At 36.2% G+C, this 20,670-nt stretch overlaps 1 protein-coding gene and 1 pseudogene across 3 annotated transcripts; both read right to left on the bottom strand.

Moving 5' to 3' along the window:
- Nucleotides 1-757: 757 nt before the first annotated feature.
- LOC147558550 (putative small nuclear ribonucleoprotein G) lies at nucleotides 758-5,603 on the bottom strand. 3 transcript variants are annotated; one of them, XR_015234410.1, is made up of 4 exons: nucleotides 5,516-5,603; nucleotides 5,415-5,437; nucleotides 1,772-1,907; nucleotides 758-1,679 (listed from the first exon to the last, which is right to left on the bottom strand). XR_015234410.1 is itself a non-coding variant. In XM_086660255.1 (3 exons), the coding sequence occupies exons 1-3, from the start codon at nucleotides 5,431-5,433 to the stop codon at nucleotides 1,617-1,619; spliced, it is 204 nt and encodes a 67-aa protein (XP_086516381.1). In that variant the 5' UTR covers nucleotides 5,434-5,584; the 3' UTR covers nucleotides 758-1,616. The 3 variants fall into 3 exon arrangements, 1 of the variants encoding a protein (XP_086516381.1); XR_015234409.1 differs by lacking the exon at nucleotides 5,415-5,437 and having other exon boundaries at nucleotides 5,471-5,584; XM_086660255.1 differs by having other exon boundaries at nucleotides 1,786-1,907; nucleotides 5,415-5,584.
- A 7,816-nt stretch (nucleotides 5,604-13,419) lies between these two features.
- LOC147558551 (protein SMAX1-LIKE 8-like) lies at nucleotides 13,420-14,969 on the bottom strand (annotated as a pseudogene).
- Between the last annotated feature and the right edge of the window lie 5,701 nt (nucleotides 14,970-20,670).

The following is a 20,670-nucleotide window of genomic DNA, read 5'->3' on the forward strand; positions in this document are numbered from 1 at the left end:
GGAACATTTACTAGTAGAGACTCTCAAAAGAGACACTGTCTCCTTGAGACTCTTTAAGTGCCACTTTAAAATTCCAACCAATAGAAATTTTTTGTTTTTTAATTAAAGTACTTTTTATCTATTGAATTGAAGAGTGACATGTGCATTAAGTAGAGGTATTTTAGAGATCTCCGTTGGAGAGAAACAAAAATAAGAGTCTCTATATTGACAATTAGGATAGAGAATTTTCATTGACACTCAACTAAGAGTTTTAGAGTGTTTGTTAGAATGTCCCATTGGAGATGCTCTTACTACTTAGGCACAAATAGTTTTAACAAATGCATTATCTTCACGATAGGAAGTGTTGTGGAAAGGGATAATTGCACAAGTAGGATGCCGATAATGCCAAGAGCAGTAGCATGTCTCAAAAGTAGGTTCTGTTATTCGAGTCTACTAATCTGATGTGAGAAACACTACTGAAATTACGCTTCACGAAAATAGACATGCTATAATTGCACAAGTAATCTCTTCTTGGCTAAAGACCAACTTTCTTTAGCATATAGGTTGATAAAAGTCCCTTCAGACTCCATCTCAACAAGTAATCGCTTCACGGACTGTTGTCATTTTCAAAATATACCTTCCTTGCCTCTCGGACTTACTTTCAAAGGTTGAGATTATATATTCCAAAGTTGTCTTCAATGGCTAATATCACACTTCCAAAACTTATTTGTAAGAGTTGAGATTATAAAACCGTCCGTGCTCACCGAACTCACGGTCATTTGTAAATATATGAAATAGTAAGATTCAAACTCTATTGTCCCAAAGAACTAATACATACTCTAGGAAGAGGTAATTCTTTTCTTGTAAATGTAAATCCACCATCAACATTTAATTGAAGCTGGAGAGATTCGATCCCAACTCTATAGAATTATGACCCACCATAGAATTCAGTATGCTTAGCTATGCGAGCACCTGCATATATTCACCACCTCAACATTTAGCAACTTGCATGAATTATCATCAAATCATCGACCTGATTCGCGTAAAGTGAGATCATATTTTCGTTACGAAAGTAGAAAGTAGAGAACCTGCTACACTGATTTAAACAACTTTCGTATATGGTCACTTTACATTTACTTGAATTTCCCCGTAACTTTTTTTGATCCGGTCTGCTCACTGGTTGTGTGCCGGTGAGTTTAATATCCAATACATGAAAAAAGGAACCTTCTTCAACACCCAATTAATGTTCTTACTTCATTTTCACTAATTCATAAAGCAAGCCTCATGGAAGTAAGCTAACATACTGGGAGTAAGACATTGAATCAGCGGCAATTTTTTTTCATCCTCAGGCATCTTCTGATCAATTTAATAACTAGAGACAGATCGAATCTCAAGAGACATTTCCAAACAAATCATTTGTCCCATATGAGTAAGATTCAGACGCTTCACCACTCAAATGCTGAAAATAACACAGCAATGATTCTATATCAGTAATGGTCCATACAAGTACAAGCAATATTCTGTTCCATTACAAGCTAATACGTTCATGAAAAAGTAGATCATCGGACACCACTGTCAATATGATTAAAAACATACTGCCAGATATTACAGTGGTAATTTAGGTGGCCCAAATGTAACTACTGTGCTCTACTGACAGGCTCGAGGGCTTTGATCATAGCTACACTGTTTCCTCTAATAACCTGTTCAAAAGCAATGTAAAAAAGAACCGTTAGAGCATAAAAAAATCGAAGAAAGGAGAAACGAAAGGAAAGCAAACAAAAGAACACTCAGCTAATAAAATACCACCACCATGCCTATATCATTCTTTTCATTGCCATTCAGTTCCACAGTGTTGTCCACCACTAGATTCATCAACTGGTCAAACCCACGTAAAGTCCCAACCACTATACGGTTTGCATTAAGCTTAACTGTCGCACAGTTTTGTTAGGAAAGTCTAATGGTTCATAATTTAAATATGAAAGCAATAAAAAACAGTTGACAACCAAATAATCACAATATATGCTAGCATGGTGAGCAAAAAAATGATGACTGTTGTTTTAAGTATTTACTAATCTAGTAAGTAAACATAAATGCAAGAGATCACAAGTTGCGAAACTTATCATGATTGTACCAATTTCTATCAAAGATTATTAAGAAATAAAGAGATGCAAAAGAAAGGCTACGGTTTCAATGTTGATCAATAATAAAGTTAGTGCTCAACTAAACAAGAACTAAAAATAAATAGAATATTACAAAAGACTAATATTCTATTTGGGTATAGTTCTTATATAATTGAACCCTACTATAAATAATATTAAAGGCCGACCCTTTGAGAAAACAAGAAAAGTTTCCGGGATACAAAATTTTAAATGAAAATTGTGAATTTTGTCAAATTTTCTACAGTACGAAATTTTAGAAGGAAACAGATGAATCTTCTTCCTCATCTCTGACCACCAACTTCAACCATCATCACTACCTTTTTCTTCCTCTTCTCCTTCCATTATCTTTCTTCTCTGCTCTTCTCCCTCCTCAAGCCTTTCTCTCTATCTATTCCGGCAAAGAGGACATCCTCTTCGCCGGAAAACAAATCTGGTCTGAGGATCCCCAAAACCAATCGCTGGCTAGTTTTCGCCCCCAAAACGAGACTGGTTGGGGAGTTAATCGACGACTGGTTTGTACCCCAACCAAATCGGTTTTCTGGCGAAGGAGATATCCCCTTCCCTGCGAATAGATAGGGAGAGAAAAGATTGAGGGGAGAGAGAGAGAGGAAGAGACAAAAGAAAGATAATGGAGATGGTGGTGGAAGGAGATGAGGAAGAAAAAAAAAAGACAAAAATGGTGATGGTGGCCGGTGTGGTGGCTGGAGTTAGTGGTCGGAGATGAGGAAGAAGAAGATGTTTTGTCTCCCTTTAAAATTTTGCACTCCAGAAAATTTGACAAAATTCATAATTTCCCTTAAAAATTTTGTACTCCGGAAAATTTTCTTGTTTCACCAAAGCGTCGGCCATATGAAACCATTCCTTCTCTTTTGCATTTCCTACTTCTCAAAAATCTTTAATATAAATCATTACAGTGACAAGTCTCCCTATACAAGGACATGAAGAATGAGCTAAAGAACCAACGAAAACCATTTATATTTAAAAGATGGACGAGGAGCTCTTCATTGCTAACCATTTCAAAATCTATAAAGGTGTAAATGAGTAATGATTCTCCATTTACAGTAACATTTCAACCAGTACAAATTTGCCGAAATAAGATAGGTCACAGTGAGCAGAGAAAGTTAATCTACTAAATAAGTTTCCAACATTAGTTAGGTTGAATAACCTATGAAGTCTAACGGCGAACAGAAGAAACTAACACAGAATCGTAGGATGGAAAAAGCTTAAACCACATCTATGGACCATTTCCATGTATCAACAACCACTAATAAATAGACAATATGGAAAAGCCTCATAGGTAGGGGTGTCGCTAGCCGAGCCGATGCGAGTAATAAGATATTCAAGCTCGGCTAGTGTTTTCGACTATTTGCTTAAGCTCGAGCTCCGTCGAGTTACTGTCCACTTTCTCGACTTGTATATGTTTCAAAGAGCTCGAGCTCGCATTGTTAAGCTCGTTACTTTCAACCCTTTCATTTTAATCTCTATATGCTTCACTAATTGTTAAGAAAACTATTAATTACTAATAATGATTGGTATTCTTGATGATTCATATTTCAATAATCATTTGATGGTTTGTATTTCATGTATAAGTTTCAATACAAATACATAATTATGTACGACACTATTATAGATAGTATGTTAAACGAGTTGTTCACAAGTAGCTCGGGATACACTAAAGAATGATCAAGCTCGACTCGTTTATATAAACGAGCATGATTATGGGCTCGTGTTAAGTTCGTGCTCGTTAATCTTCGAGTTGAGCATGAGCCACAGTTGACCCAAACTCGAACAACTCGTTATATGCTCGACTCGAGTACACCTCTACTCAGGGTCATGTATTTCTTTCTTTAATACTTCTATTTTTCTCATAGATGATAATATTCATCTGTCATTTTGAGTTCAGGACTGGATAGGCTCATAATCTGCTATACCCACGATCCCGATCCCTGAATTTTGTGGTGCAAGTTAATTTTGAATTCTCGACCCCTTCTTTGCTGTCAACTTATCTAATAATTGTTGGTCTTATTTACTTGCGATTGAATAGCTGCTCAATGTTGAGTGCTTGAAGAATCCATATTGTTTAATAAGTTGAAAAAACAAACATAAAATGCAAAAAAAAAAAACTTAGTATAATAAGAAATGGAACTTTGAGACACTCCACCAGTTAAATCCACCTATTTGCATACTACTGTCTGATGGTTTTGAACGTAATGGGAACTCAACATTGTTTAGTTTCCTAACATTACGTCAAACTACCCCCTCTAACACGGGGCTCTCCTAGAAGGGGTCTCTAATTGGGGGGGCCCCTACAAAATTTTCTCTCGAAGTAAAGCTTTGTTCTTGATTGCTCTTAGGTAAAAGAGGGTCTTTTGATAAATTTTCATTTGAAAGTTATTTGGAAAATAAGTACTTTTACTTTAGAATCAATAGCTTTTCAGAGCAGATTGAGGAAGCAAGCTCAATGGTGCTTTACATTAATAGTTTCCTCATCTTTAACTTTGATATGCAAGTAATTTTAGAAGCACATTATGTCAAACACCAAAGTATTTGCTCTCCTAACTGTTATTTTTTCAAATTGTAACAAAATGTGCATTAATACCAAACTCGTTCCTCGTTAGGTTTAGTAATGTTGCGAGGAATTCTGAAGTAGTTCTAACTTCTAACTTTGCTTGACATTCAACTCTGAAATAAAGAGACTCTTAAAGGCTAAAGCAGCCCTCGATTTGCTTCCTAAAATTCAGCTTTTAAAAACAATGGCTTATGAAAAATGACTTTCTTATTCTTTTACCAAACAACTTTCAAATGATAAATTATAGTAAAAGCAGTTCTATCTATCAAGAAAAAAATCCATCCTTAATTCACCCTAAGAGCAACTCTAATGACTAATGGTGAGCTCCAAACCCAACTCCAAATTGGCATCTTCACCAAATTTAGAAAGAAAATGGCGAAAACGATCAGAATGGAATCACTGAATAGCCAATTTTCGTTCAAATTTAGCAAAAATGCCAATTTGGAGTAAGGGTGGCGCCACACAATTGGCATCACAAAATAATACCAAAAGGTACGCACAACAAAAAGGAAATCTGAACCCTAACATACCTTTATAGAATTAGAACCTAGTTGAATGAAATAACCCTAACTCATACATATACTAAACTGAAAACTTGAAAAAGAAGCCCTAATGATGATATGGGAAATGAGGTTATAGTTTGTTACTCAGTAAGACTTAGCAATATCATGAGAATGTATTGAAACTCGGATTTATATGTAACTTACTCTGGAGCTGCTTGTCCATGTACCTGTTTCAGAAAAAGAAGAATCACAGATCAAACCTGAGTAAGGAGAGAGACCCACTTCTTTAAATCTTGGGGGCTGACCTGATCTGCTCTTGGTGGAGAAGAATAGAATAGAAAAGGAGAGACAGAGAGAGAGAACGCCCACAAAACCCTAAACCACAAATATTTTTCTTAGAAGAAACCAGTGGGGAAGTCTCATATACACTCACCATTTTTACCAATACACCCCCATTAACTCGGTCAATTGTTTCTGACCAAGACAAATATTATTTCTTACGAAAATCGATTCTCCCAACCTGTTTTCCCACGTATCAAAACGGACCCTCAATTTGTTTTGAAAAGTTTAAAGGCGCTTATTGTTAGCGTTCACTAACTTCCTCTCTATTTAGTTTGCCTTGAGGGGGTCGCCATTAACACTCATGAGAAGGCTTGAAAAGTTTAAAGGCGCTTATTGTTAGCGTTCACTAACTTCCTCTCTATTAAGTTTGCCTTGAGGGGGTCGCCATTAACACTCATGAGAAGGCTTTTAAAATTTCTTATTTGTTTTTGTCCACCACCAGATTCATAAATTGGTCGAACCCACGTAAAGTCCCAACTCCCAACCACTACACGGTTTGCATTCAGCTTAACTTTAGCACAGTTTTGTTAGGTAAGTCTAATGGTTCGGAGTTTAGTTTGAAAGCAATAAACCACATGTGACAACCAAGTAATCCGAGCTTATGTTATCATGGTAAGCAATAGAAAGATAACTGTTCGAAGTATTTACTAATCTAGGATTCTAGAAAGTAAACACAATTGCAGGAGATCATAAGTTGCAAAACTTATCATGATTGTACCTTTTTCAATCAAAGATTATTAAGAAATGAAAAGATGCAAAACAAAGGCTACTGTTTCAATGTTGATCAATAATAAAGTTAGTGCTCAACTAAACAAGAACTAGCAATAAATGGAATATTACAAAAGACAATAATGTTCTATTTGTATTGGTCCACTTCGGGTTACTCTTATGTTAAAGATTAACGGTGATGCATCCTTTACTGAAATAACAAATTGTATTGGTATTAGTTTCATTATTCATGACTGCCACGTTAAATTTGTCGAGACCAAAGAATCAACTCTCAGAGCACGATCTAGTGAAGAACGTGAAGCTAAAGTTATTTTATTCGACGTATGATGCGAGGCTGAACATAACTACAATCACGTCGTTATAGAAAGCGACGATAAAGGCATGATCAATTCAACACTTAGACAATCCGAGAAAAATGATTCAATGACAATCAACAACACAACTCGATGATACAGCTCGATGGACGCTTACAAAATCAGGTAAATTTACAATTAAATCGATGTACTATTATCTTAGAACTGAAAATAATGCTTATGAAACAAAGGAGTGGAATTTTATTTGAAATCTCTCTGTCCAACCGAAAATCAAACTATTCCTCTGGAAATGTTGTACAAACAGCCTGCCAGTTCGAGGTAAAATTGGTCGATTTATTGGACAATCCTCTGAATGTGTTTTTTGCCATGCCAATGAATCTCTTGTTCACGCCCTTTTACATTGCGATTTGGCAACTGTGGTTTGGTTTCATTTTGGTATCTTTTCGAGGTGCATTAATAATCTTACTGACTGGATCATAACGTGGAAAGCTCTTGATGAACAGCTTTGTAGTCTTTTTTCTAATATTCTTTGGCAGATTTGGAAAGCACGATGTGATAAATGCTTCTCTAATGTGAACATCCTCCCCATGATGGTGATAGACCAAGTGGAAAGTACACCAAACCTCCTCAAAAATCAGTCACCTCCACAACCGTCAGTTCGTAGTGCTATATGGTCTCCCCCAGTTGCTCCATTCATCAAAATCAATGTTGACGCCTCCTTTTTGGAGGGTACAGCTCTAGCAGGGATTGGAGGCATTATGTTCGATGATCAGGCTAACTTTCTAGCAGCTGCAGCAAGTAATTATAGAGGCCAAAATGCGGAAGAAAGTGAATGTTGGGCTATTATCAAAGCTCTCCAGTGGGCTACATTCCAGAAAGTAGGGTACCTTCATATTGAAAGTGACAACTGCAACTTAGTGCATTTTCTCAACGGGTCACAAGTGGATATTTGCTGGCAAGCAGGCAAGCTGATGGCCAAACTCCGTCAGCTTGAAGAAAACTTCGCCAAAGTCATATACACTCACATCAGCAGAGAAGGGAACCAGAAGGCGGACATCTTAGCTAAATGGAGTCGCTTGCATTCGGGTACCTGGCTATGGAAAGCGCTTACGGACCTTCCAGAAGTCTTACGGGAGTCTTTAAGTTAGGATCGGTTTTTAGTTTTCCTCCTCAATAAAAAAAAAAAAAAAAAAACAACACATATCCAACAAGTAAAGAACTCATCTCACATTTTAGTAGAATCAAGTTCTCATACACCAACAGAACTCAAAACAATCTAGCAGATAAATTAGCAAAATGAGCGAAAAAGAAGAAACGCAATAGATTCTCGAAATATTTTCAAATTTTATTTGTAATAGGTATTGTAATTAGAGGGGTTGGGCAAAAGGCCCATTCCTTTCTCCAAAAAGAAAAGCAGGCCCACTGCACACAAGGAATGAGGGGCAGGTCCAATAATCAAGTGATGGTGGGAAATTACAACACTAGGGAAACTTTTACTCTTATTTACATAAATTGCCACCCCGAAATTACAGAAATGCCATAAAAAATCCGGCTTTTCACGTTTCTCTCTCTACACTTTATTCTCCACTTTCTCTCTCTACATACTATTATCCACCGTCATCCTCTCCATCTCTCTCTCTCTCAAATCTAAAATAAATTCTTTCTCTTTATACAAATATATTTTTGTTCCTCTTTTTAAATACTTTCTCTCTTTGTGATTTTTTTTCTTTTGTTTTAGGTATGGTATTTTCTTAAAATCTTAAAGTTCTTTTCTTTTTTGGATAGATGTTGCATTAATTTTTGTCAAATTTTTAATTCCATTTATCTACATATTTATATTTCCCTTTTCAGGTTTCATTCCATTTATAATCAAAAGTCATATACAATTCTTCCAAAACATAAGTTATTTTAGTGAAACAATTTACTGTACTTTGTAACATTTACTGTATTTTTGCTTATGTACAAATAGACACGTGTATTGCACACGAATGTATATGTTGACAAATTATGTTTTGGTAAAACTTCAACCGTAAGTTCATGTCATTTTGAAATGTGCAGTACATTTTCTAATGTACTCCTATAGAAGTTTGCAACCTACATTTGAAAATATGCATAATCTAATATACTCACATTTTGGGATATACAGTAAATTAGGAAATGTACTGTAAATTAGGAAATGTACCTTGTACAAGTCTGTACCCCACATTAAGTACCTTCTCTAGACTTGGTTAACAAAGTATTTTTTTTAAACCTTAACAAAACATTGTAACTGTACGGTATGATAATTTATTATGTATCGGAAATTGTTTATTTACACGACACTTTTGTACTGAGATTTATCTTGTGTATCGGGAATTATTTTATTTACTAGCCTTTGGTTATGTACTAAACACTTTTGTACTGGGAATTTTCTTGTGTACCAGAAACTGTTTTATGTACTGACCATTTGGTTATTTACTAAACACTTTTTTACTGGAAACTTCCTTGTATACCTGGAATTGTTTTATGTACTGTACATATTTTTTATTTCTAGGACACTTTTGTACTAGGAATTATCTCGTGTACCGGGAATTGTTTTATTTACTAACCATTTGATTATGTTTGTTCAACAAAAAAAAAACCATTTGGTTATGTACTAAACACTTTTGTACTGAGAATTTTCTTGTGTACCGAATTGCTTTATGTACTGACCCTTTGGTTATGTACCAGACACTTTTGTACTGGGAATTTTCTTGTGTACCAGGAATTGTTTTATGTACTAGCTATTTGGTTATGTACTAGACACTTTTTATTGGGAATTTTCTTGTGTACCAGGAATTATTTTATGTACTAGTCATTTGGTTATGTACCAGAGACTTTTGTACTGAAAATTTTCTTGTGTACCGGGAATTATTTTATGTACTAGCCATATTTGGTTATGTACTAGACATTTTTGTACTGAGAATTTTGTTATGTACCGGGAATTGTTTTATGTACTACCATGTATAGTAAATAATCAAATTTATTAACATCAACAAATGATATACAAACCAAATGAAAGAATACATTTATACTACAGTAAAGATCCATAACAAATTTTGTTATGTATAGTAAATAATCAAATGTCCCCTACTATATATATTTTCATATCCTAAACATTTTTTTCTTAAAGATCTTAACAAGATTAATATCACCCAAATTTATTTACATCAACAAATGAAATACAAACCAATCCCACTTTATCATCATCATCTTCTTCTTCATCATCAACGTCACACTAGAAAAAAATACATAATCCTACCTCGTATCATTCTCACCTCATAAGTACAAAAAAATGAAATTTATCATCAAGCCTTTAAAAACCGAAATCGTACATACATACCGAAATTGTCTGGATCTGACTTTTCAATCTTCAACTTTTATGTTCTTGAATCTGAATCTGAGTCTTCAATCTTCAACTTCCATGGTCTTGAAATCATACAAAAATACCAAATTTTGTACTAAAAGATTCAACAAAATTTGGGTCTTCAATTCAGATCTGAACCTTTTTTATCTTGATTCTAGAAAAGAATTTTGATAAACCTTGAATCTAAGGCCATGAGATTGAATTAGTGAAGAGAAGATGAACATCGGGTTCAATTTTAAAATTAAGAGATTTTAGAGAGAGAAAGTAAATCCAAGGCCTTGAATCTAAGGCCATGAAGAGAAGAAGAAGACGGGGTTCAACTTTGTTCACAAATGAAGAGAAACAGATTTTTGAGAGACTAAATCTTTGTTTCAGAAGCAAAAACGATTTGTTCATCCATTGAATCAAAAATTCAGATTTGTTTGTTCCATATCCCACCAGTTTTCCCTCATAAATAAAAACCATCGATCTAACTCTTCAGCAAAACTCAACGATCTAATCCTTCACCATTAAATCACCTCTCTAACTCTTCATTAAAAATCATCAACAATCTGGTTTTTTCTCATCAACCAAGTTTTTTAGAGAGAGAAAGAAGAGAAAGTTATGACTCTTTTTTAGAGAGATAAAGATGAGACAGATATAAAGAGAATTAATTAAGTTTGGCACATGGACCTGGTGTACTTTTTAGTTTCGGGCCCACCAACAACTGAGAATTGGACCTGCATCTCATTCTCAAATTAGGGTGGGTCTTATCCACAATAACATGGTCCTTTTTGGATTTTTTCCTCATTTTGGCATTGTAATTATGGGGTTTTAGTAATATAGTTTGTCTCACATTTTATTTCTTATTACACATTCTCCAACAAAAAAAAAAAACGCACTTGACTTTTAACTAAATAATATTTGATTTTTTTTTTCTCAGAAAGAAGTACTAAGAGCATCTCCAAACGTGCTCTATTTCTTCATAAATAGAGATTTTGGAGCTCCAAAGGCTCCTCTACTTCTCTATAATGTAGAGAATGGTGAATAGTGAGCCTTCACATGTGAAGGCTCACTATTCACTTCTTTATATTATAGAGTTGATTTGACATAATAGATTTTTGGTCCTTGGTTGTCATAAAATTTATACTTGAGTCCTTAATATCTTTTATGAATTGACACTTGTGTCCTATTACTTTTGTATTCTAGTAAACTAATAATACTATTTAATTAATTATATAATTATAAATGGCCATAATTAAAATTTTATTAATAAACATAAAATACGTAACAAAATACAAAATTGGTAGATACGGAAGTGGTGGATACGGAGGTGTAGACGAAGGTGGGTATGGAGGTGTAGACGGAGGCGAATCTAGAAGTGGAGGCGAAGGTGGAGAGACTTACCGGAGTACTAAATAATTTTACGGGAGTAGTTACGTAATAAAATTAGTTTATATTTTCGTAATTTGTAGTAATGTACGCATTGTAATATCTCTAAGATTTGCAGTAACGTACGCATTGTAATATCTCTAATATTATATGTATTTTTTAATATAATATTTTTATATGTAATCTATATTAACTATATTTAATTTATCAAATTTTAGAAGTTATAAGTAATAAAAATAATAAGTTATAAATTTAAAACTAATAAAATAACAAAGATGCCAATATAGAGACTTGAATAGTGTTTTGCGTTTGGAGTGAAACTCGATTTAAGGAGTGAAAATATAGAGATTATGCCAATATAGAGGTTGGACGTTTGGAGATGCTCTAATATTTGTCTTTCTGAAAGAGAAGTACTAATATTTGACTTTTATTTTCTTGAAAAAGTACTGATATTTGACTTTTGAAAACCCAACTCCAATGTTTTCCATACCTTACTAGCTAAAGCAACCATACATTGGTCAACATTTGGCCAATTATAACAAAAGTCAACACTTACTATAGTTATGTTTTTCTTAGTTTATGTATGACCATTCTCACTCCAAACTTTTTGTGGATGGCATACCAAGTTTAAGTAATCATATTTTTCTAAAAAATTATGTCAAATCACCTTATGTGTTTCAATCACTATTCAAGTTTGAAACAACAACATGATTGTCAAGTTGTTTCAACCTCTCCCTCAATAATTGGAGGCAAGGTGATTATGTTTATCTTTAAAAAATTTCAAATTTGAGTACACGTTTCTTATTAAGATTAAACCAAAGTAGAGGACTATTGACCACGCTAAATTTAGCCGAACTTAAGATAGGTTTTTAAGCTAATCATATACAACCCCTAACAAAGAGAGAGAGAGAGAGAATGGAGAGAACTAAAATTACCAATTTCAAGAACAAAGAATTATTTGATCAACATTGTATTAACAAGAATATTAGTTAAGGAGCCAAATAGTCTACTAATTGTCCAGAGGGGAATTCACTTCTTTTTCATCACTGAGGAGATTGTAACCTTCAAATGCATGGTGTGAAGTGAATATTAGTTGTCCAAAATAGCTGCTCAAATCCTTTACAAGTCTTGATAAGGTCTTCATAAAAAAAAAGTCTTGATAAGGTGATTTGTAGTGGAAAAATAGCCCCCCTCGGATAGAGTTATTTCCCAAGTGCACGACAGACACTCATAATAGAACTAATACCAATATATGAAAACCCCTAATTTGAACTCTTTGTCTTCTTGCCCCTCCAGTCATGTTATTGGTGAGTGTCAAATCACATTTTTTTTTTGTTGAGAGAGGTCAAATCACACTAGGTTTCTTCTTCTTTTTTCTCTTTTTTTCGGTTGAAAAATCACATTAGTTGATAGGAGTAGTGTTAAATTTTAGAGTTAATTCCTATATGGCCCCCTACTTTGTGACCAGCTTCCTTTATGGCCCCTTTTTTTTCGTAAATTCAAATATGGCCCCCTATTTTCATGGAAATGTCCTAACTACCCTTCCTTTAAATCTTTTTTCAAAATAAAATCAAAAAAACAAAAATAATTCCACCTCACTTCCCTCTCCACCACTTATCTCTCTCCACCTCACCTCTCTTTCCAAATCATCTTTCTCTCTCTCCAACTCACCTTTTTCTCTCTCCACCTCACCTCTCTCTCTCTCTCCACCTCACACTATCTTCTCCGATGAATGTCGCCGGCCGGAAAATTTTCCGGCCGGCGACCTTCAACCTTTTTTTTTTAACTCTCATCTCCCTCTCTCTCTAAAAACTCCGGCGAAGGGGGTTCCCTTCGCCGGAGTACGGGTCTGTTGAAGAACAGACCCGATCTGGTCTGTTCTTCAACAGACCCGATAAACAGACCAGATCGGTCTATTTTATATCAAATTATCAATCAAGCCTAATTATAGTTTATTGTTTGTTCAGATTTTTACAGTTTAATATGCAATAAGAAGATAATAAGCAGGATGATTTCATTAAGATTAAAATTTAGACCAATTGAATGAACTTCAAAATCAAACAACTATGTTTTTTCAATTTTCTAGTACTCCAATCACAATTTCTCACTATAATAAAGTACAACAAGATATGATGATAATGGAGAAATTTGATAACATTTAAGAGATATAGGGATGAAAATATACCTTTGAGGAGGAGGAGAATTAAACCCTAAAGCTCCCATGGAAGAAGGTAGAAGAGATGTTATAGGCAAAAGTTGCAAATCCCACTCTTTCTCTACAGAGGGAAATCTCCTTATGAACTTCAAATACAATTCATAACTTGGAGCTGTACCAATTAACCAGAGTTTTTCATGGTGGATTTCCAACAATTTCTTAATTTGGGTAATCAAGAAATTCCCATTTTCAACAGAGTTTTCATCAATTAAACCCTTCAAATCTCCATAATTAACCACAATTCCAGGACCTGAAGAACTATTTATCAACTTTGATAACTCCTCAAACTTTGACCTCAATAAACCTCACTTAAATTTCCATTAATGAACTCAACCACCTCATTTTCAATGGAAGTAAAATTCAAACCAGAGATCTCATCAGGCAATACATCTCCTCTTTCTCTCTCTAAAATCTCTTTAAAACATCTAAGAGCTTCATTTGCAGAAACCCCAACAAGCAATGGATTCCTTTCTTTCTTCTTAACAAGAATTCCCCCAATTCTTCTACAATTATCATCACCACCACCATCAGAACTCCCCAACCCACTACTAGAAATCCCTGAAGAAAACGGAAAGTTGAAACCTTTTTGACCTAATTCGGTACCAACCCCAGTTAAATTACAGAGAAATAACGGAGCTGGATACCTAGAATTAAAAACCCTAGGTGGACGAACAATTGATAACTTAATATCATAACTTCTAAGAGAATTAGGGAGTAGAAGAAGAATAAACTTTTTGCTCTGGAGCGGAGACAGTTATAAAACTCTGCCGGCGCCACCAGTTTGGGCGGCAATACGGTTTCCTTAGTCAGTTAATAGCAGTTAGCTGCGGTTTATGGACGGTTAAGGGTTGAAACGACACCCTTTTTCGTAATATTCAGTGTTTATTTTTCTCCTTTTAGTTCCCTTCAGGGGTTTTTATCCACGAGATCCAGTCTCTTTAATCATCGAATTCATCCTCAACACTCGATTTATTTCTCTCACTCTGAAAATGGACGCCGCCGATCAGCAATTCATTCAACAATTCGCCGCTTTAACCACAGAAGAACGAACAACTATGATGGTAGATGGAGAAGATTTGAATCCAAACCTGGACGAAATAATCAAATGTGGAGTGGTGTGGTTTCAAAGCCCAAGGAAGATCGACATCGGGCAAGCATTGCAAAGATTGTCGAAAGTAATACATGGACCAAATAAATTCTCTCTAACAGATGTGACGGAAAATGTATTCCTCATGAAATTTGCAACGGCCTCAGAACTTGACTTCGCCCTTGAGAGTGCACCATGGGTTCTTCACGAAGAACTAGTTCTAATACAAAGATGTTGCAATGACTTGGCCCCAATCGACCATGTTTTCGACAAAGCGTGGTTCTGGACGCAATTTCACGGCATCCCACAAGGACATTTAACAGCGACAGCAGTGAACCGACTTGCAGGCAACCTAGGAACTTATGAACCAGCATCACAGGAGGAGGCAACAAAGTGGAAAGTTTATGGGAGAGTCAAAATCGAATATGACATCACCAAACCCCTTCACCAACATGTTTATCTGAAGTTAGCCGCTAATAAATTAATTTTAGTAGAACTGCGTGTGGAAAAATTACCACGATTTTGTCTATCTTGTGGCATTATTGGACATTCCATTAAGTTCTGTCCGATCCTTATGCCTTTCAGGGATCTTCTCAAATTAACCAATTCAGATGAACACAGGAACATGGTCATGAAAGTCTTAGAACCAAAATTTAAGGAGTCCTTCAAAGTCCCTTACACCCTTAGGGGTCAATTAAGGGAAATGGACTCTGTCCTTTTAGACCCCAAGATTCTTTGGTCGTGAATCCTCGGTCCATATTACAGACCAAATTCAAGACAATGATGGCACTAAAAACTCAATTGCTAATAATTTTGGTGATCTTCTGTCAACACTGTCTCAGGTCAAAAGGACTAAACTCTCGGAGGGACGAAGTCCATCTTACATTTCGATCCCTACGGATGATCATCGAACTGAAGTGAACAACCTCATTCATAAGGGAGGTCATAAGGATACCACTAAGGACGACTCTCCAGGAATCCGCATTAGAAGGCATTACAAACGCCAGGAAAGAGGAGAGACATCCCAACAAAATCCAGATGCGGCAACGGCAGCCCAAATGCCGATGGAATCATGAGTCTACTTGCATGGAATTGTCGGGGGATAGGGAACACCCCGACAAAAGAAACACTATATCAGTTCCTATTATCTATTAAACCCGATTTACTATTTTTGTCTGAAACTCGTTTAACTTCCACTGTTCCTCTTTCATTTGTAAATAGAGTCGGTCTTAATAATCATTATGTTGTACCTTCCATTGGATTTAGTGGTGGTCTATTCCTTGGTTGGACAGACAATATAGACCTTATTGTACATTCTAGTTCTCCCAATATCATTCATTCCACTATTCGAATGTCAGATTCTACTCAACCTTGGGACTTATTATGCATATACGGCCCCCCGAGAATCCAGGACAGGCTCCCATTTTGGAATTCCGTCCTTACGTTAATAAACTCTAGTCTTAACCCGATTTGTTGTCTAGGAGACCTAAACGCATTAATCTCTCCAAACGAAAAATACGGAGGCACTAATCATATTCCTTTTCTCTCGCAGTTTCAATCATTTATATCAGAGGCTGGCCTATTGGACCTTGGCTTTAATGGTCCGGGTTACACTTGGACGAACAATAAAGCACATCATCATCTCACCAAAGAAAGGTTGGATAGGGTCTTATGCACAACATCTTGGTTATCAAAATACCCTGAAGCAGGGCTTTTTCACTTGCCAAGGTATAACAGCGACCACGCCCCAATCTTATTAAAATTAAAGGTACAAGGACCAATTATTAGGGAGACTATAAAATTCGAGGCTTACTGGACAAAACACATCGACTACATTAGCACTTTCGAGGAGGCGTGGAACAAAGAGGAAGGATCATTCCATTCAAAAATTGCCAAAGTAAAAGATTCCATTCTTGAATGGAGTAAAAATACCTTCAACACAGTGAAAAACAGGCTGAGGATTTTAAGGAAGAGATTACTCGATCTACAAAATTTGGATCCGACGGAAAACATTTTGCTAGTGGAAAACAATTTACAAGAAGAAATTATACAACTTGAAGAGCTTCAAAGATCAAAGGCAGAGCAACGCGCAAAATCAAAATGGACTCAGAACGGGGATAGAAACACTAAAGCATTTCACATGGCAATGACTCAACGTCGGTTTAAAAACAGAATCCAGAGTATCACTACTCAATCCGGTGAACAACTATATGATCAACAAGCTATTGCCAACGAGCTAATCGAATTTTTTCAGAATTTGTTTTCTTCTAGTTCAGTGAGTCCAATCCCAATGGAAATACTGCATAATTTCAAGATACTATCGGCAGAATCGATGCACGACATCTCAAGGATTCCTTCATTCGAGGAAATCAAGGCAGTAGTGATGCATATGGGGTCTCTCCAAAGTCCCGGACCAGACGGATTCCCTTGTTTTTTCTTCCAACACAATTGGGACGTACTCGGGCAAGAATTAGTGGACTATATTCAGGAGATCTTCAGATCAGGTCGTATCCCTCCATCCCTCAATTTTACTACTATTGCCTTAATCCCCAAATGTCGGAATCCGAGTTTCGCCTCGGATTTCAGACCCATTTCTCTTTGCAATACATTATACAAATTCATCACTAAAATTGTGGCAAATAGAATCCGACCATACCTAGAACAATGTATCTCCTGGAATCAAAATGCCTTTGTTCCGGAAAGACAGATAATTGATAATATTGTAATCACACAAGAGTTGCTCCATTCTATGAAAAACTCTAGGTCAAAAAAGGGTCATTTCTGCCTCAAAATGGATATGGCCAAAGCATACGACAGAGTCAATTGGACTTTTCTAGAATCAGTCCTTAAGGCAACAGGTTTTAGTGGTTCTGTATTGAATTTAATACTGTCTTGTGTCACTACTCCATCATTTAGCATAAAGATAAATGGTCAGATAATGGGCGATTTTAAGGCCTCTAGAGGCCTGAGGCAGGGGTGCCCTCTGTCCCCTTACCTCTTCATTCTAACCTCCCAAGCCCTCTCTCTCATCATTAATCATTATGAAAGCCATAATTTGTACATGGGTTACAAGATAAATAATGCTAGCCCTACTATTTCCCACCTATTATTTGCCGACGACCTAATTCTCTTTGGTAAAGCAAACATGGACAATTTAAAGGTAATAAAGGAAATGATGACATCCTATTCTGAATTTTCAGGCCAAGCCGTCAACTACTCCAAATCGTCTTTATTCTTCAGCAGAGGGGTCCCTCAACAGGTCAAAAATGCCTTCACATCCGACTTACAAGCACCAGAAATGACGGATGAAGCCAAGTACCTTGGTTCAATGTTGCTCAAGCCGGGAAACAAAATCAAAAATCAGAAATGGTTATTAGACAAATACCAATCGGCATTATCAGGATGGAAACAGAAATTTACCACTCAGGCGGGAAGAACAGTATTGATCAAATCAGTATTGAATTCATATTGTACATACCCTTTTAGTTATCAAATGGTACCTCAAGGAATCATCCAACAATTGGAAAGGCATCAACGTAATTTTTGGTGGGGTCACAATGACAATGAAAGGAAGATTCATTTTCTACAATGGGACATTATTGCTTCACCAAAGAGTGAAGGGGGACTAGGAATCAGATCTCTAAAGGAAGTGAATCAGTCACTAATAGGCAAACTCATTTGGAGATTATTAACAACTCCAAAAGCCAAGTGGGTCAAACTTATTAAGGCAAAATATTTCAAGAATGATGACTTCTGGACTTCTCCTAAACCATATTCATCTTCTCCATTATGGTCGGCCATTATTAGTGCAAGGCCTATCATGGAAAATAATTGTTTATGGCTTGTAGGCGATGGCTCATCAATTAAGATCGAACATGATCCATGGATTCCAGACTTGGTGGGTTTCAAACCAGTGGTGAATCAAACCCTCCCACAAAATGTCTACTGGGTCTCTGATTTGCTACTCTATAATCCAAAGAGATGGAATAACCAACTATTAGAGAGACATTTCTCAATCACCACAATAAGGGCTATACAAAATATACACATCAATGAAGAATTTTCAAGTGACAGATTAGTGTGGACGAAGACAGAGAATGGGAAATTCACTCCTAAATCGTATTACAAAGAAATTCAAAGGCCACCACCTCAACCAACAAGATTAGCAAATTTTCCATGGAAACGATTCTGGAAGAAAATCATAATTAACCCCAAGATCCAAATCTTTATTTGGAGGCTTATCCATGATAGTCTGGCGACTAAAAACAATATAGGGAAGAGATTAGATGATGTACCTCAACTGTGTGTGCTTTGTGAAACAGGGGAAGCAGAAAGTTTAGACCACCTCTTCGGATTATGTCCGAAGTTCAAAGCCCTAATTAGGGCAACCAACGATCCACTGATACAACAATTAACAGAAGATCCAGTCGGTAATCTACAACATTTACTACATAAAGGAAGGGAGGGAGATGAGATCTGGATTACCTACACTTCAATACTTTGGAACTGGTGGAAATCCAGAAACGAGTTCATATTCAACAATCGACAAATCGACACAAACAGATGCTGGGTTTCAGCAAAGCTAGATATTTCTCACTTTAAAACATCAACCCCTAGCTCGCCACTGACTTATCTTCCCTCCATGCAGGTCGAGCAGTGGACTCCACCACCTCAAGGAAGTTTTAAAATCAATACAGACGGATCGTTTAGAAACAATGGAGCCTCAGCAGCAGCGGTGATTAGGGATTCGAGGAACAACATTATCTTCTCCACAACAACAACTTTCGCCCCAATCTCTCCCCTTCACAGTGAGATAAAAGGAGTACTCCTAGGGTTAGAATCGGCGGAACTGATGGGAATGGAGTCCTTTATACTCGAATTAGATTGTAGGGTTTTATGGGAATATCTGATGGACTTTGATCCAACGGTTCCTTGGAATCTCGCCGTTCATCTCAGTGAGGTACGTGGATACGCGTCCAGGTTCCACGTCCAATTCACATGCGTCAAGCGAACTGCGAACACACTGGCCCACGAACTTGCATCCCTGGAATTGGTTTGTTTAGACTAAGGCTTTTGGTTCTTCTTGTTTTAAAGTATTACTTAGTTGTAATTGTTACATTTGATATATGGTATCACAACTTTTACTCAAAAAAAAATATCATAACTTCTAAAACCAGCTTCACCAAAAACCCTACTAACAATTGGATCATCAAGAATTGATAAAATCAATTGTTGTAATTCAACTTTCACTATGGGTTGTTGATTTTGCTGGTTAATTTGTTGAATCTGATTAAGATGATAATTATCTGGATGTCTTCTTTGACAAGCTTGAGATCTTTTAATGGCGGCCATGAATGAATTTGAAATTGGTGGTTCATCAGGTAAATTAGAAGAAGATTTCGAAGAAGGAAGACGATCTAAAGCAACACTAAAACAGAGTTCTAGGGCTTTGAATTGAATACAAGATGAATAAACAGAGCTTCGAACACGAGAAATTCTTCACGAAGTAGAGAGAGAGAAGGTAGAGAGAGAAAAGCTGAGAGCGCGTGAAGTGAAGTTGTCTGCGCGTGGTTACGCCGTCGTGCTACGACCACCGCTTCATCGGAGAAGATAGTGTGAGGTGGAGAGAGAGAGAGGTGAGGTGGAGAGAGAAAAAGGTGAGTTGGAGAGAGAAAGATGATTTGGAAAGAGAGGTGAGGTGGAGAGAGATAAGTGGTGGAGAGGGAAGTGAGGTGGAATTATGTTTGTTTTTTTAATTTTATTTTGAAAAAAGATTTAAAGGAAGGGTAGTTAGGACATTTCCATGAAAATAGGGGGTCATATTTGAATTTACGAAAAAAAGGGGGCCATAAAGGAAGCTGGTCACAAAGTAGGGGGCCATATAGGAATTAACTCTAAATTTTACCATTATATGAAAAGAAAATAGTGAACATTAATATTATAATATAGTTCAGTCCAATATATTTTTGTTAAAGATAATGTATTTTGTCTCCAAGATATGGTCAAAACAAGTTGAC

The sequence above is a fragment of the Eschscholzia californica genome, unplaced genomic scaffold (assembly GCF_041429995.1).
Source record: "Eschscholzia californica isolate CP2 unplaced genomic scaffold, dmEscCali1.0.p SCAF_2, whole genome shotgun sequence".
NCBI lineage: Eukaryota > Viridiplantae > Streptophyta > Magnoliopsida > Ranunculales > Papaveraceae > Eschscholzia > Eschscholzia californica.